This window comes from Caloenas nicobarica, chromosome 3, assembly GCF_036013445.1.
Source record: "Caloenas nicobarica isolate bCalNic1 chromosome 3, bCalNic1.hap1, whole genome shotgun sequence".
Taxonomy (NCBI): domain Eukaryota; kingdom Metazoa; phylum Chordata; class Aves; order Columbiformes; family Columbidae; genus Caloenas; species Caloenas nicobarica.
Window position 1 is genome coordinate 3,631,829 of NC_088247.1, and position 17,324 is coordinate 3,649,152.

The following is a 17,324-nucleotide window of genomic DNA, read 5'->3' on the forward strand; positions in this document are numbered from 1 at the left end:
AAATAATTTGTCCTCGCTGCTAAAAAACTGGACCACAAAGAGCCAGCTCCTGATTAAAGGAGCAGCACAGAATTACAGCGAGAGCTGCGTGTCCAAAAAGAAAATCCAGCGGTTCGTTCCAGGCAGAGCTTGATCACGACAAGGAAAATAATGAGAACTTTTAACGAAGCTCTAATTGGGTTACAAGCCATACCAGCTAAAAAAAAAAGTTTTTATAAATGGAATTATTAAGCTCCAGAGCAGTCAAACAAAGACTAAAATCAAATGCACAAATGGTAATAAAGCATCAATTAAGGTGGCGTTTTGAAGCACGCGGGTGGAAGGATTATTCAGGTAAATGCTAGGTCACGCAGGCAGAGTTTTAGTACTAAAAAGCAGTGTTTAATATTATTTTTCACTCTCCTGCATTTTCGCAAGGAAACTATTCCCTTTCCTTAGGGTCAATTTTTATTTTCTTATGAGAATAGGTGGGTTTGTTGAGCCCACCTCTGCAAACTCTTCTGCACGTTCTCAGAGATGATGAGGCATTATCAGAAAGGACCAAAGAATTAAAACCATCCTTACAGGGTTCATTTGCCTCTCGTGTTTGTTGTCAAAATCAGATTTCATGCTGGTGTTTCCATCCCGATCAGAGAAGCCACAACAATTTCAGACCATCCAAGGAAATGTCCGAGAACAACTGAACTTAGGGACGCCAAGGTTTTCACACAATAAAACTGTAGCAGATCAACCATAAATTTTTGCAAAATTACAAATGACACCTGGAGTCCTGGCTGTATTTATCTGCTAAAGGATATTAAGTTCAAAATCTACAATTACTTCTAATCTTAAATAACTGATAGGATTTTATCTCCCAACATACAGTAGCTGAAATGTGATTTTACTAGGAGCTTTTTGAAACCAATCAATAACTATTAAAGCTGGATCCCATCAGCTACCACCAGGTATTAGCCACTTTCTCAATATTTCAAGTATTCAGTTATTCTTAGATACAGTTAAAGTAGTAAAATGAAGTGGTCTCATACTGACACTGCGATAAATAAGAGATTAAATATAGAACAAATTTATTACTCCCTGAAGTCCTACTGAGTGTCCTGATTTTTCCGTGCCCACAACAGCACAGCTCACTTTGATGTTTTATTACCCCAGATCTAAAGTTCGCAATCGAACAGACAAAGTTCAGCTGGGTCTGGGTGAAGGTGGGTGACCCCAGAAATCCACGTTTCTGCCCTGCGCCCCCAGGGTGGTCCCAGTTTAACCCCACCAGGTCCTCATTGAATAGCAAGGGATGAAGAAAGGTGCAGGAGCGATGAACCACGTCCTACCCCGCCAGCGTCGGAGCTGGATGGGTTCACAAGGACACAAGCGTTTGGCTATCAGACAGATGGACATGCCTAAATAATTCTCCTTTCTCCATCGCTCACCGGGGTTTCACCCTTAAGCGTTAATACCAAAGTGACTCAGTGAATAAAAATCACCCAAAGGTGATTATTTACAATCTAATTCAATGAAAGGATCTGAGCGCCACTACTGGAGCACACAATGGGCTGTAAAATAGATTTAGACCCAAACAGGTAAATCATGTGGCTACATCCGAAAGCTAGAAGTGGATTTTCACAGAATCACAGAACGGTTTGGGCTGAGGGGACCTTCCAAGCTCCCCCAGTGCCCCCCCTGCCATGAGCAGGGACATCTGCACCAGCTCAGGTTGCTCAGAGCCCCGTCCAGCCTGGCCTGGGATGTCTCCAGGGATGGTTCATCCACCACCTCTCTGGCCAACCTGGGACAGGCTCTCACCACCCTCAGGGGCAAAAATTTCTTCTTCACGTCTGCCCTGAATCTCCCCTCCTTTAGTTTAAAACCATAAAAGGTTTAATTACCTTTTAATTAATCATTAAACGAAGAAGGCTCTACGCTTGATGGATGCACAGGTTAGGATTTTGTGGGGCTATTATTTGAGAGAGCAGAGGAAAGCAATGGGACGAACCCACAAAGAGCCTCCTGTATCCTCCAAAAGCAACTGTACCAGATTTCGGGCTGGAGCCTTTCCTGGTGGACGATGTGTTACGTCAACGCATGACAGCAGAACCAGACTGAGAAGGACTAAGGTAAGATAAAGTGTTTAGGAGAAAAGCACGTCCTTCACGAAAAGAAGGGTGTGAAAGTCTGTGGCGCTGCCTTTTGAAACAGCCTCAACCTCCAGCTCCCGCTTCAGGTCTGATGTCCACGACAAATACCTGAAGGTTGGATGTCAAGAGGATGGAGCAGACTCTGTTCAGTGGTGCCCAACGCCAGGGTGAGAGGCAACGGGCACAGACTGAAACACAGGAGGGTCCATCTGAACATGCAGAGAAACTTCTTTGCTGGGAGGTGCCAGAGCCTGGCCCAGGCTGCCCAGAGCAGGTGTGGAGTCTCCTTCTCTGAGACATTCAAACCTGCCTGGACCGACCTGTGTGATCTGCTCTGGTGACCCTGCGTGAGCAGGGGGGTTGGACTGGATGATCTCCAGAGGTCCCTTCAACCCCAACCATTCTGTGATTCTGTGATTCTGTCACTTGGCAAGGAGCTCCTGCAGCTTTCCCCAAAGAAACCTTTTATTCCCCAGCCCAGACGTAACAAACGCTGGGACACAAAGCATTAAAACAACCTCTCGCTCTAGCGCCAAGTCAACGTGTTGGCGTTGACAGCGCGTACACGGTGACTTCAGACCCCAACACGAGTTCACACCTTTCCTGTAAGTCTCCAGCGAGGGATGAACAGAAGCATTTCTGCAGTCGGTACTTCGAGAGTCATCGGTGCACACAGTTCCAAATTATTTCCATTCCTAATTAATATTCACAAACGAACCACAATACTGTGCTTTCAATCACTCATCACACACCACCCACACTAGATGAAAGGACAATGACACGAGATAAGCAGTTTATTGGATCAAAAGTCCCATTTAGACAAGGAGACAGCTCTTGCAACGGCGTAAAACCGATAGCATCCCATCGCGGGTGCGCGCACGACGGATATATCAGCAAATCTCCCTCTTTAAACCAGAGATTCAGCACAGAGAACGCACAACACAATTATCATGCTAATTTATCTGCATTTTTCTGCCTGCTCGAGGTTGGAGCTGGAGGTAGGAACTTACGTTTGAAAAGCTGGTATTTTGCGTCACCAAAATCGGCTACTTCAAAAACCTCAATCAAGACCCAATTACACCATCACCAGTTCAAGTTTAATTCCCTGTCCCTGTTGTCGGCATCACTGCCCCACCAGTCTTAAATGATTTTGGGCAAGGACTCTGTCCTTCAGCTTTTGCTTTTACCTGCCACGTACATCTTGCTCAAACAAGGTCCAGAAGGTGTTTTTTCGTACTTTCCACCCCAAACTCGGCCTTGGCAGCAGAAATCAAGGATGTGTCCTGCGGATAAGAGAGTGGCTGCAGCTGTCAAGCACTAGCCCTGCGTGGACAATAAATTAATTAAAAATACACCTGAAAAATCACATAATCCCATGCATGGTGACAGAAAGCATTTAATTCCTAACACCGCATCCCCCGCTCCACCAGATGGGGAACCAGTATTTCCCAGTGACAATGACAAGATGGTTAAAACAAGCGGAGAAATATTTATTGCCCACAGATTTCCAGAGCCGTTCTGCTCCCCAACCACGAGGGACTGAAACGCTCTGCCCAAGAAAAAAAAAACATATTTACACCCATTGCCAGAAAGGGGATGTATAAATATTTCCAAAGCTTTATGAAGGCTGGTACTTACAGTCATGCTTTGAAAGGGAAAGAATAAAGCAAAATATTCAATTAGAAAAAATTACTATAATTGCAGGTTCTATTTTATCCTTCCATTAAAGCAATAAAGTGCCTCGAAATATTGCTGAGCTGGGATACAGAGCTTAGTGCTGCTTAACATTTTAATATACATCTAGGGGGGGTAATTTAATTTAGATCTGCACGAGGGTCTTGTCCCTGGCCCCTACTGCCTCCCCCTACACTTCTTAAAATATGGATGGATATAAATACATGTTTTCCCCCATGCCAAGGGATGTATACGCAGCGCTGAGGCTGGACATAAATTCTGACACTTGCCAGGATACCCCGAAACCAAAGAGAACATCAAGCACACACATGCACAGCTCCACACACATAGATGCCCAGCGTAAGGTGTGTTTGCCGGCACCTGAAAGCTCTCATGTCTGATTTATTACTTTTTTTTTAATTTTATTGGAGGAAAATGTCCAATTTCTGCTCCCCGAACATCAAACAAAATCCTCTTGGAAATGTAAAATCACGCCATTTTGCTCTAATGGCAAATTAATCCCACAGGAAGGGATTTGTTATTGAAAGTCACTGAGCAAGCAACCGCCGAGGCTGAAGAAGGGGGCTCTTACTCCCACTTTCTCCACGCTACAAGCCGTAGTTTTCTGAATATAACCTCGTTCCTCCCTACGACAGAAGATAAGCGAATCTTATTTTAGGGAGCCCTTCATCCTTTTAATTAAACAAATTAATATCGCTTCTCCGTATCTCATAGCCTCTATTATCTTTTGTGAACTCCTGCAATTCTGTTGTAAAGATATATTGAAAAAGCACTAATTGAGATAATCTCTGGAACTCGAGAGTTGGTGTATTTTTAGCCATGTTTTAAAACTATTTTCCCTTTGTTTCTGGAATGCCTCCCATCCTTCCTCCCATGCCAGACTGTTTACATTATTTAAATGCCTTCTGCTTATACCACTCTTTACAATTTTTACTTCAACAACATCGGCCTCCGTTGCTCTTTTTTTTCCCCTCGCTTAGACATGACTGGGATGAATTCCAATCCCAAACTCAAAACCACTCCTGGCGCTTTACTGCTGTCGTCTGCATTCGGTACATCAAGCAACGTGGCACCGCCAGTCCTGTCACCCAGGGCTGCCTGTGGGGGGGAACCAAGCACAAAGAGTTAAACTGTTCTTTATTTTAGAATAGAAACCGGGGAAATGGTGATTTTCCCAGACACTGGAATTCTCTGCAAACTCACAGGGATACTTGTCACCTCCCTGCTTTGGCAGACAAGCTTGAGCCACAACACTGGAAGGATGGGGGAGCCCACCACTCCTTTATTTTTACCGCTGCACATCATCGGTGATCTTAGCAATGTTTATGGGGATCTTATCAATGTTTATAAATATCTCAAGGTGGGTGTCAAGAGGATGGACCAGGCTCTTTTCAGTGGTGCCCAACAACAGGATGAGGGGCAACGGGCACAGACTGAAACACAGGAGGGTCCATGTGAACATGAGGAGAAACTTCTTTGCTGGGAGGTGCCAGAGCCTGGCCCAGGCTGCCCAGAGCGGCTGTGGAGTCTCCTTCTCTGCAGACATTCAAACCCGCCTGGACCGACCTGTGTGATCTGCTCTGGTGACCCTGCGTTAGCAGGTGGGTTGGACTGGATGATCTCCAGAGGTCCCTTCAACCCCAACCAGCCTGTGATTCCATGAAATCTCCCCTGGCCTCCAGCTGATGCTCCAAAAGGCCTTGGGTCTCCTGCACCACCTCCATCATACCTGTCGGTCTTGGAGTAGGATATCCCAGCCACCTTGGGGCATCTCAGGTGGGAGGAGACATTGAGAAACTGCAGGTGGGTTGGACTGGGGGATCTCCAGAGGTCCCTTCAACCCCAACCAGCCTGTGCAAGCAGAAGCACTCCTGGAGTTCGGTTACATTATGGTTGGACTCAATGGTTCTGAGGGTCATCTTCCAACTGAAATGATTCTACGATTCCATGATTCTATAAACACGGTCCATCAGACCAGCCCCATAGAAAACCCCATTGAGCGAGACTCACAAGCTGAAGGAGGCTCCTGTAGACGGCCACACTCCTCTGTCGCTCAGATTTCGTTTGCTTTTTCTGCAGGTTTAATTAGAAAAGGTGATAAAGGCAGCTCCAGGTGCCAGAGCCTTTTGCATTGTGGTTCCTGAAGAGTTTTTAATAAGAGTTCTGCCCAATTGGTAGGGGTTTTACAGCAAATTTTTCCTGCATCAATATGCCCTGCAAAGGCAGAAAGGGCGATATAGCACAACAGCTGAGTTTTTCCAGCATGAGTGCAGAGCTCCACAGTATTAATCTAAGCCTGTTCACAGGCTTGTTTTTCTTATTCCCCATTCACAGACCATCTACAGCAGAGCACTAAGGCAGCATTTACATCGCACTCTTGTCTTAGTCCTATTTCCCATGGGGTTTTGGGACAAGTGAGAACACTCCTATTCCCTCAACCCATCCCGTGCAAAAGGGGATACAATACACAGGTATTTATTTGGGATGCAAAAATCCTCCACCGTAAACCAAATCATCACAACGTGCAACCGCAGGGGCAAAACGGAGCAGAGGATGAGGTCTTTGCGATAAAGGCTCTGGGTCGAATACAGGAGGTTTCAGCGAAGCTGCCAATTCTGCAAAAGATCTTCTGTGCAGCTGAAGTCACTTAAGGACAGACTGTGAATATTTCATAGGTTAACCCAAGCTCTCACAAATTTCAGAAGAAAGGAGATGTGAGGAGAAGCGCAGCCTTCAGGTCCCATTATAGTTTTGGGGACACATGTAAGGTTGCCTTTTGCTCTAATTTTTGTCTCTTGGCCAAGATCCGATTTTGCTCTAACGCGGCTGCTGGTTCAGCTGGAGCTTCGAGACGCTGATGGAAGGAATAACACACCCATTTATACTGAAATAACAAAAGCAGACACAGACACATAGCTTAGCCATCCAAGCATGTGCATACTTTAAATGGAGCACTCAGTCCACGGGGCAGATTTGCCCAAGGGCGAACGAATAGCAACTCCTGAGACTCCTCCTGAGCAATGTGAACGCGGCTCCTATGCTACAGTAGTTACATATAACCAAATATAGGCTAAAACTGGAATATGGGGTGATGGACAGTATGAATTCCCAGAATGCGGGGAGTTGTAAGAAAAAATAAAATAAAAATCCAGCTATGGGAAGCTGCAGTGGGACACAGCCAAATGCTCAGACCCACAACCCAGGAGATTTTTTGGAGCATCCTTGACACTGGGGGCACCACCAGTCCCCAGTGAGATGTGCCTGTCATCTGCCCTGAAAAGCTCACGCTGTTCTGCTCCACAGGGTTAGAATTGCAAGCTGTTCCTTCCGCTAGGTTTCATGATTTTCTGAAGATCCTTCTCCCCAAGAAAGCTCTTTCCCCATTTTCTTGGGATCCGGTTTGGAAAAGGATCTCAGTTCCATCAAGTAGCCCCAGGGTATCGGTCTGAATCCCAGCACTTCAGAAGGTGGGTGAATGAAGTAACAATATTGGCTATGTGTTATTTATTTATACCTTTGATTACAATTTTATTTTATCTCTAGCTATAGCAAAGCATTACTCTGATTCACAGCTCCTCCTGCATTAAAAGCTTTCAGGTGTTAAAACACTGGCTTATACTACCACTGATTCTCATGACGGTGAGGTGCTAAAAATCAAGTCAGGATTCAAGGAAAATAAAGCAAAATGAAACTACAGGGAGAAGTTCTGTGAGGGATCCAGACTTCTCCATAGGCTCACCTTCATTCCTCATGGAAAATTACACGTTTGACGACCAATTTCTGTTCCTCGCAGTCTCAAGACAGTGAAAGCAGCTCTCCTCCAAAGAGATGCTTTATCACCATCAGTTCTACCTCCGTCCTTTTCATTAAAAGAAATGCTCCCTGAATAACCTACATTTGTACTGAGGGGAGAACCACTGCAAGGAATAAAGCTCAGTGCAGCTAAAAGCAAAATGGAAGTGTCTAGAAAGGTGGAAAATAGAGAGGTTATAATTTTAACATATAAAAAAAGGTGAGCCATCCTTCCCTTGGCGCGCCGCCTCTCCTCCGCCAGAAAAAAAAGGCACTTTCAGGTTGCCACTGGCTTTAGAGAAAAATCTCTAGGGCACTTGGAAATAAAAGGTACAACCGTCTTTCCTAGAATTCGGTGTGAAGCCTGAGCAACTGAAAAAGGATGTTCTGCAGCATTTAGTGAAGCAGCCTGCAGCCCAACTCCAAAGAACCACCTTCTCATACAGTTTTTGGACTCCTGGAGATGGTCTCTTGAAAATACGTAGCACCAGTGTCCTCACCTTGAAAGCCACGGAAACTTTATGCTGGTTCCAGTAAGGACAAAGTCAGATCACCAAAGCATTTCTGATTCCCCTTTCTCCTCCCCACGTACCATGATGGAGAGGTGACAAGTTGTTGTCACCACAGGACCACTCTACTCATAGGGTACCTTGTGCCCACAAGGCTGTTCCTCAGCAGCATCCCCACGTCCAAGAGGAAACCAAATCCCAGTTTTTCCTCCGAATCCCGCTCAGCCACCTACCCAAGCCACGCTGTCACTGCAGAAACACCAAATTGCATGGGAAGCTGGGTTCCCACCAGGTCAAGGCAACGTGTTATTTCTCCCAATAAAAGGTTTGGAGAAAACTCTGCCCTCCCAAGGCTGGCAGAGCAGATCTGCTTCAACATCTGTGGTTTGACCCCCTCTAGTGGGTAGCGCTCACCAAGACACGGAGCCTCATCAACCACCCGGCAACCAATGGAGACTCTACTCAAGGGATAAAGCCTTTTTTCATTATCATCGTGATGGTTATTATTTTCACACACACACAACCTACCGACCTTGCACCTCGGATGCAATGTCCTTGGACCTCTACACTCACAGCCCAGCACTTACTCACGGAGATCCCATAAGAAAACTCTTAGAAAAGGGGGCAGAGCAGGTAAGGTTTTGGGAAGGGAGAACCACCTCGCTAGAAATAAAAAAAAAAAGTTATACCCCAGACCTGATTTTGTAGGGAGAACATATTTATCATCTATCCCAGAATGTCTTCCCTCTGCCAACTTGTCAAAAGCTGACAAAACTCCATACTATAAAAGCAAGCTGTTAAAACTTGGCTAAAGGGAAAAACTTAGCTGCCAGACAAGCTAACCAGGAAAAGCTGAAAAAAAAATATCCGAATGTGCCAGGGCAGGCAGTAAATTTACAGAAAAGTCTCTATGGAGCTGAACATCCCAAACCAAGGCAACGAGGCAGTGTTAGGTCAGCAGCTTCGCATTCATCTGTCATTTGACAAGCAGGTGTCTCCCAATTCAAGGGACTTGAGCAGGTATCTTAAGATTTGTAGGTGCCTGTGTTTCTAAACTATCCGAAGTGGCATACACTGAACTCACAATACATCCCAGAACAAAATATTTTAGTAGAGCCTCAACCCACACCCATCATGTAGTCATTAAATACCACATATCCCATTTAAACCCATTGATTCATCCTTCCACCTCCGGGCATGCTGAAAAGATGAACAACTCATAGATTTGGTCTTTCCATTAATAACCAAAATGTCAAGTCTTCGCCTAAATTTTAGGAATTTTTCTTTAATCACACACATGCACAAGATGTTTTTAATGTCAAAACAGGGTTGTTCTCGTTTGGTTGCTTGGGGTTTTTTTTTACAGAATGTTTTCCTTCTAAATATGTATCCAAATCAAGTTTTAAAAACAAAACTCACAAACATATTACATTCAAGTCACGAAACTTACTGACAGTTCAACAGACACATTTCCAGCTGATCAGCATTCATTTTAGCTCAGACTCCACATATTGTTAATCCAATGGAATCCAATAATGTTTTCTTTAATAGCACGCCGCAATGGAAAGGATCATTCTTTATACTCTAAACCTTGTATTCCAGGGCAGCAATCACGACCCACTAACCCATTTACAACAGAGGTTAAAGAAAGGTACACCAGGCACAGAAGTCACACTCTTAATTGTCACTAATACACCTTGTGCGACTCTCCAAGATACAAAAACTTCAAGTCAACACTATTTCTCTGGAATTTACACAGCTGAACGGCTTCAGCAAAAGCGACAGCCCTGCAAGCTCTGACGACCAACCCGTTTTCAGCTTATTTCCAGCAAAACCACAGCACGACAACATCCCTCCTCAATGAACAGCCCTCGATAGCGAGCGTAAAGTGCCCCAACTAGCACCTTTTACGTTTTGGGCAGTCTGGTCGGATTGTTCTAGTCCTTAAAATAATCTGGGAGATTTGAGATGAAAGGTGAAAATTGTAGATTTATAAAGGTGAAAAGCCCAGGAGCTGAGCTTTATCAGTGGGAATGCCATTTGAGATCATACTACTTCAAGTAAGAATAATATACATATATACACATAAATATGTATACACACACACAAGTTTTACAATGTACATGTAAATTTTCTTTCAAGCAGCCATTATAGGCAAGCAGTATTAACACGGGCTTCGGTTCTCAGCTGAGCAACAACCACAAAAAACCGGGAATACCATTAAGCCCCGCCTCAGTACTTGCGCTGCCCCCTGGTCACAATTCCACGAACAGAAGACAAAGCCTCCCCCAGATTGCTCAAAAACAACAAGCTACTTCTCCCACAATCCTGACAAAATGAAGAAACAACCTTGCTGAAACAAGAGCCTGATGTATGTTGATATTTCTGTCACAAAATCTTGTTTATTCACCATTTTATTGGCAAGTCTTCCCAATACTTAAGAAGCCCCTACAGGCATTGTGTTATTCCCCCTGAATCGAAACCAGAATTATTCACATTTACCCCTCGGCAATTCAGGACAAGGATTTCTCCACAACTCCCTCTATTCTCTATGACTTCGCTTCCAGCTGCTGAGCGACAGCCACCACAGCCCCTACAGAATGTAAAATCCCAATTACGCTACATGTGGGTGCATCACGTACCCTATATGCAATCCATACCGCACTTATTTCATCCCAGGTCTTCCTCCTCCATCCCCGCGTATAAACTTCTTCCCAGCATGAAGCGATTTAGCTGCAGGCAAACGGCGCTAAAACAGCGCTTTCCGATATTAGTCCCATCACCGCCTTCGAGATTAATTTTAATGGCGTTCGCAATAGGTATAGTGGGAATGGAAAAAAAAAAAAAAAGACCACAGATGCCGTGGAGTTAATTCTTGCTCTGGTCAGATTTGAGGAGTCGGCTCCGCACCACCCAGCGTGTCTTAAAAAGCAGGAGTTGTGTGCTGGTGGGATTAGCGACCAACAGGAGAGAAAGCTCCTTTATTTTACCTAACGTGATCCAGTCCGCAGAGCTCCTTTCCATCCCCTCCAGCAGTCCCAGCCCCGCACAACCTCGGTGCGAACGTTTTCCTCCGCGTTAACAAAGTCTGGGCAACTTGAGCTTTGCTTCTTCATATTCCTCCTCCCCAAAAAAATCACCCCTCCACGTGTGTCCCCTCCGTCTCTGTTGGCATTGCTTCAGTGTCCCCCTCCCCACCTGTTCGCTCAAACGTGCCACGGCACGGAGTGTTTTTGCAAACACCAGCTTTCGCCACAGCTAATACACAATCGTTTCTCTTTGCCTGGCTGCAAGAGGGGGAAAAAGGGAAAAATCCGACTTGCTAGAGAAGCATCTGCATCGAGAACTGATTTTTACTACGGAGATCAGCACTCGGGAGCACCAGGGAAAGCAGGAGAAAGGGTCGCGTACCAATTCATCATCCTCGCCTGCATCGCCCACAGACATCCCCCTCCCGCCGTTCCCCAGCCCAAATTTAAGCCAAAAAAAAAAAAAAAAAAAAAAAATAAAACCCCCAAGCAGAAGTTGAGACCAAACGTGCCACACAAATGACATTGAAGATGCAGAAGAAATATGTATTTGCTGTTGTGCTGTGCAATTTCACGGGTATAGGTTTCACATACCCTTCCCACACAGACCACCCCCCTCCCCTCCGACCCCCTCGGCTTCTTAAAAAAAAAAAAATAAGAATCTTTGATGTGTATATTCGTTTCATCTCTGTGTCCTCAGAAGAGGTGTCAAGGCCCTCCCCTGCCTCCACCCACACACCCCTGCCAGGCTCAACCACGCTGTCTCCATCTTAACTCCAGCCACTTCTTCCCCGATTTCATTAGGCAGCAGAGTTAACCCCTTCGGCTACCCAGATGCAGGGGATAAAAAGGACTTCCCCATCAATCATCACTTTCTGCCTCCCACTTCACCTTTTTTTTTCTCAGCCAAAAAAATGCTAAAATCCACCGGTGAGGTTAGTTTTGGCCCATTAATTCATCTGGGAAATAGCAACGCAGCAATATTAACTCTTCCAGTGAGCCCCTCTACTGCTTCACCATGACCATCTTCTCCCATCTTAAAAAATACAAATTAAAAAAATCAGTGTTTTCTCCCAAAAGAGTATTTTAAAAGGTACAAAACCCAACCAACCCCATCTGCAGCCTCTTTCCTATAGATTAATCCATCCATGGGGAGGGGGGGTGCATCCACCACCCCAGTGACATCCCCCCACCCTCCATCACACGCATCTCACACCCCTCCCATCTCATTAAACCCATGTCCCATCCCATTAAACCCACGTCCCATCTCAAAGGATGCCGGACCACGCCGGGTCTTCACAGCTGTCCTTACAACACCCCTTCCCGTAAGAGCGACATCTCTGTGGCGAGTGTTTGCATCTACAGGCTTTCATCCCGGAGAATCCCTCTCCTTGCCTCCTCCCACAGCTCTTTTTGGGGAGGATAATGCCATTTCCAGCTCTACTCCGGAGGATGCTTTTTTTAATTCTCCCTGGTCACTTCCCAGACCCCTTGTCCACCCCAGGATGTCTCCCGTGGAGGGGAACAGTCTCCATCCCTGACCTTCAGTCTCACACCAGCAACCCCAATGCCATCCCCGCTCCCCGGCCGCCTCGCCGAGAAGGCTTCTTCTTTCGCCAAAGCCACAGCCCAGGCATCACGTCGCGTTTTTTGCACTCCCACAACCTGCTCCTTCATGCGGGGGGGGCCAACAAGATGGGGGGGGCTTCCCTTCCACCCCGTGGGGACAGGCTCTTCGGGACAGATGCGACCCTCACCCCCTTGTCATCTACAGGGGGTTCAATCCACGCCAGGAGGACATCGACTCTCTGGAAACAGCACATCCCAGTACCCGGCAAGCTGGGGGTCCACTGTCTGCCCCCCCTCTCTGGAGCAGCTCCCCCGTTTTCTTTCCCTTGCCATCCCCCCTCCCAGCTCCAGAAGGGGAGAGAGGGGACATGCCCTCCCCAGGGCCATGGGACCCCCCTCTGCAGCGCTGCCGACGTGGGGGTCACCCCCAGCCCTGGGCTGTCACCCGTGGAGTGTCCCCCCCACCAGCTCCTGTCCAGAAAAGCAGCTCCATGTCCCCTCAACCTCATCCTGCCCCATGTCTGTGGGGCAGCAAGAGCCCACCCCATCCCCTGAGGCACTATCTACACATTTTGGGAGAACTTCTCTTCCCCTTGGACCTCCTCTCAGCCTAAGGGGAGCTCTCCCACCTCTTCCACTCATGGGAGCACTGACCCATGGCCACCTCGGGCCGTGGGGTGACAACCCCCATGTCCCCCACCTCAGCCCCACAGGCTCATTTTGAAGAATCTCTCTTCTCTTTGCGTCTCTCCTCACTCAAAGTGCGAGTAAACCCCAAATCCCCCCTCTTTCTCCACGTGGGGGACACTGCACTGACCACAATCACCTCAGACCACGAGGTGACAAAGACCCACACGTCCATCTCAGACCATGAATTGACAGTGACCCCCATCCACCTCACCTCAGCCAGGGAACAGTGACCCACCTCCACTTGAAACCCTGAGGTGATACAGATCCATTTCCACCCCAGACCATGATGTGACAGTGACCCACATCAGCTCCACATCAGCCAGGGGACAGTGATTCACCTCAAACTATGAGGTGACAGCAACCCCCATCCACCCCTCATCAGCCAGGGGATATTGACCCACCTCCATCTCAAACAATGAGGCGACACTGACCCATGTCCACCTCAGACCACGAGGTGACAGCAATGCCCATCTGCCCCAGCTCAGCGAGGGGACAATGACGCACCTCAGACCATGAGGTGACACTGCCCCATGTCCACCTCAGACCATGAGGTGACACTGACCCCCACTGGCCCCACCTGAGCCAGGGGCCAGCGACCCCCATCAGCCTCAAACCATGAGTTGACAGTGACACCCATCTGCTCCACCTCAGCCAAGGGACAGTGACCCACCTCAAACCATGAGATGACACTGACCCACACCCACCTCAGACCATGAAGTGATACTGCCCCATGTCCACCTTGGACCACAAGCTGACAGCAATATCCCTCAATCCACCCCACCTCAGCCAGGGGACAGTGACCCACCACAAACCATGAGGTGACACTGACCCACACCCACCTCAGACCATGCAGTGACACTGACCCATGTCCACCTCAAAACACAATCTGACAATGACCCCCACCTGCCCCACCCCAATCAGGGGACAGCGACCCACCTCAGACCATGAGGTGACACTGACCCACACCCACCTCAAACCATGAGGTGACACCAATCCATATCTATCTCAGACAATGAGGTGACACTGGCCCACGTCCAACTTGGACCACGATCTGACAATGACACGCACCTGCCCCAGCTCAACCAGGGGACAGTGACCCACCTCAAACCATGAGGTGACACTGATCCACACCCATCTCAGACCATGAGGTGACACCGACCCACATCCACCTCAAACCATGAGATGACACTGACCCACGTCCACCCCAGACCACGAGGTGACACTGACCCACGTCCACCTCAAACCATGAGGTGACACTGACCCACGTCCACCTCACAAGCCACGAGGTGACAACGACCCATGTCCATCTCAGACAACGAGGTGACACCGACCCATGTCCATCTCAACGAGGTGACACCAACCCATGCCCATCTCAATGAGGTAACACCGACCCATGTCCATCTCAGACAACGAGGTGACACTGACCCACGTCCATCTCAATGAGGTGACACTGACCCATGTCCATCTCAGACAACGAGGTGACACTGACCCACGTCCATCTCAATGAGGTGACACTGACCCATGTCCATCTCAGACAACGAGGAGACACTGACCCACGTCCATCTCAATGAGGTGACACTGACCCATGTCCACCTCAGACAACGAGGTGACACTGACCCATGCCCATCTCAATGAGGTGACACTGACCCATGTCCACCTCAGACAACGAGGTGACACCGACCCATGCCCATCTCAATGAGGTGACACCGACCCATGCCCACCTCAGACAACGAGGTGACACTGACCCACGCCCACCTTGGACCACTCTGACGACGGCCCCCACCTCAACCAGGGGACACCGTCCCACCTCAAACCACGAGGCAGCGGCACCCACCCCCCCCCAGCCAGGCCACAGCGACCCGACCCACCGCCATGTCGGGCAACGCGCCGACGGCCGCCCCCGCTCCCCACACCCCGGCCGCCCCCTTACCTCCAGACTTGCCCCATCTGCAGCAGGTGGATGACGGACTGCCAGACCCAGACGGAGATCCTGCAGAGGCGCTGCGCCCCGGGGGTGGCGGGTCCCCCCCGGCGGCCGACGGCCCCCATCATGGGCGGCCCGCGGCTGCTGAGGCCCTGCACGGCGCCCAGCCCGCCGCCCGTGTAGTCCTGCACGAACCAGCGGAAGCTGAGGATCTGCACCAGCACCGAGGGCAGCAGCACGAAGGCCAGCGTCAGGCCGCACCAGAGGTAGTCCCGCCGCCCGTAGTGGTGCAGCGCCAGCCACAGGTCCGTGCCCACGTCCCCCAGCAGCACCAGCAGCGCCAGCACGATCCACAGGCAGTCCAGCCACGGCCGCTCGGCCGCCTCCACGACCTCCGGCGCCGGCGGCGGTCCCTCGGCGGCGGGGCGCGGGGCCAGCGGCTCGGCGGCGGCGGCGGCGGCCGCCCGCCCGAAGAGGCTCCGCAGGCAGGCGCTCCGGCAGCCCCAGTAGCACGACGACGTGTTGCAGCAGTGGCAGATGTGCAAGGAGCTGCTGCCGCCCGGCTCCTCCGCGCCCTCGGCCGCCGCTGCCCCGACGCCGCCGGCGCCGCAGACGCCCGCCGCTGCCGCCGCCGCCGCCGCCTCGTCCAGGTTGTGCAGCTGGGCGAAGCCCACGCCGCCGCCGCCGCCATCCGATTTGGCCGCCATCTTGCTGCCGCCGCCGCCGCCGCCGCGTCTCCGGCCCCTTCGCCGGGCGCGCTCGCTCGCTCTGCCCCCCCCCCCGTCCCCGCTCCCGGCACCCCCCCACCCGCCGCCCGCCCGCCTGCCCGCCCGCCGCTTCCGGGGGCGGCGCTTCCGCGCCCGCGCAGGACGGCCCGGGCCGCCTAGCGACCGCGCGGGGCAGCGCCGCGGACACCCGCGCCGGGCCGCCGCAGGGGAGCGGCCCCGCGCCCCGCGCCGCTCTGCCCCGCGCCCCGCCGCCCCGCGCCCCGCGCAGCGCTGCCCTCTGCCCGTTCCCACTGCACCGGGTCCCGTTGCACTGACACCCATTGCTGCTCTGCTCCCATTGCACCGGCACCTGCTGCCGCCCGTGCCCACTGCACCAGTTCCCGTTGCACTGACACCCACTGCTGCTCTGTTCCCATTGCACCTGCACCAACTGCTGCCCTGTTCCCGTTGCACCAGTTCTCGTTGCACCGGTTCCCGTTGCACTGACCCATTGCTGCCCTGTTCCCATTGCACCGGTTCCCATTGCACCAGCACCAACTGCTGCCCGTGCCCACTGCACCAGTTCCCGTTGCACCAGTTCCCATTGCACTGACACCCATTGCTGCCCTACTCCCATTGCACCAGCACCCGCTGCTGCCCGTGCCCACTGCACCAGTTCCCGTTGCACCAGTTCCCGTTGCAGTGACACCCATTGCTGCTCTGCTTCCATTGCACCAGCACCCACTGCTGCTCCGTTCCTGTTGCACCAGTTCCCGTTGCACCAGTTCCCGTTGCACTGACACCCGTTGCTGCTCTGCTCCCATTGCACCAGCACCCGCTGCTGCCCGTGCCCACTGCACCAGTTCCCGTTGCACTGACACCCACTGCTGCTCTGTTCCCATTGCACCTGCACCAACTGCTGCCCCGTTCCCGTTGCACCAGTTGTCATTGCACCGGTTCCTGTTGCACTGACCCATTGCTGCCCTGTTCCCACTGCACCAGTTCCCGTTGCACCAGTTCCCGTTGCACTGACACCCATTGCTGCTCTGCTCCCATTGCACCAGCACCCGCTGCCGCCCGTGCCCACTGCACCAGTTCCCGTTGCACTGACACCCACTGCTGCTCTGTTCCCATTGCACCTGCACCAACTGCTGCCCCGTTCCCGTTGCACCAGTTGTCGTTGCACCGATTCCTGTTGCACTGACCCATTGCTGCCCTGTTCCCACTGCACCAGTTCCCGTTGCACCAGTTCCCGTTGCACTGACACCCATTGCTGCTCT

At 50.5% G+C, this 17,324-nt stretch overlaps 1 protein-coding gene across 1 annotated transcript in view; it reads right to left on the reverse strand.

Annotated features, from left to right (window-relative positions):
- The window catches only part of XKR6 (XK related 6), a 194,014-nt gene extending 177,970 nt beyond the window's left edge, over positions 1–16,044 (reverse strand). The window contains exon 1 of the mRNA XM_065631903.1: positions 15,344–16,044. Coding sequence (XP_065487975.1) covers positions 15,344–16,044 — 701 coding nt within the window. The remainder of the gene's footprint in view (positions 1–15,343) is intronic.
- Positions 16,045–17,324: the final 1,280 nt, after the last annotated feature.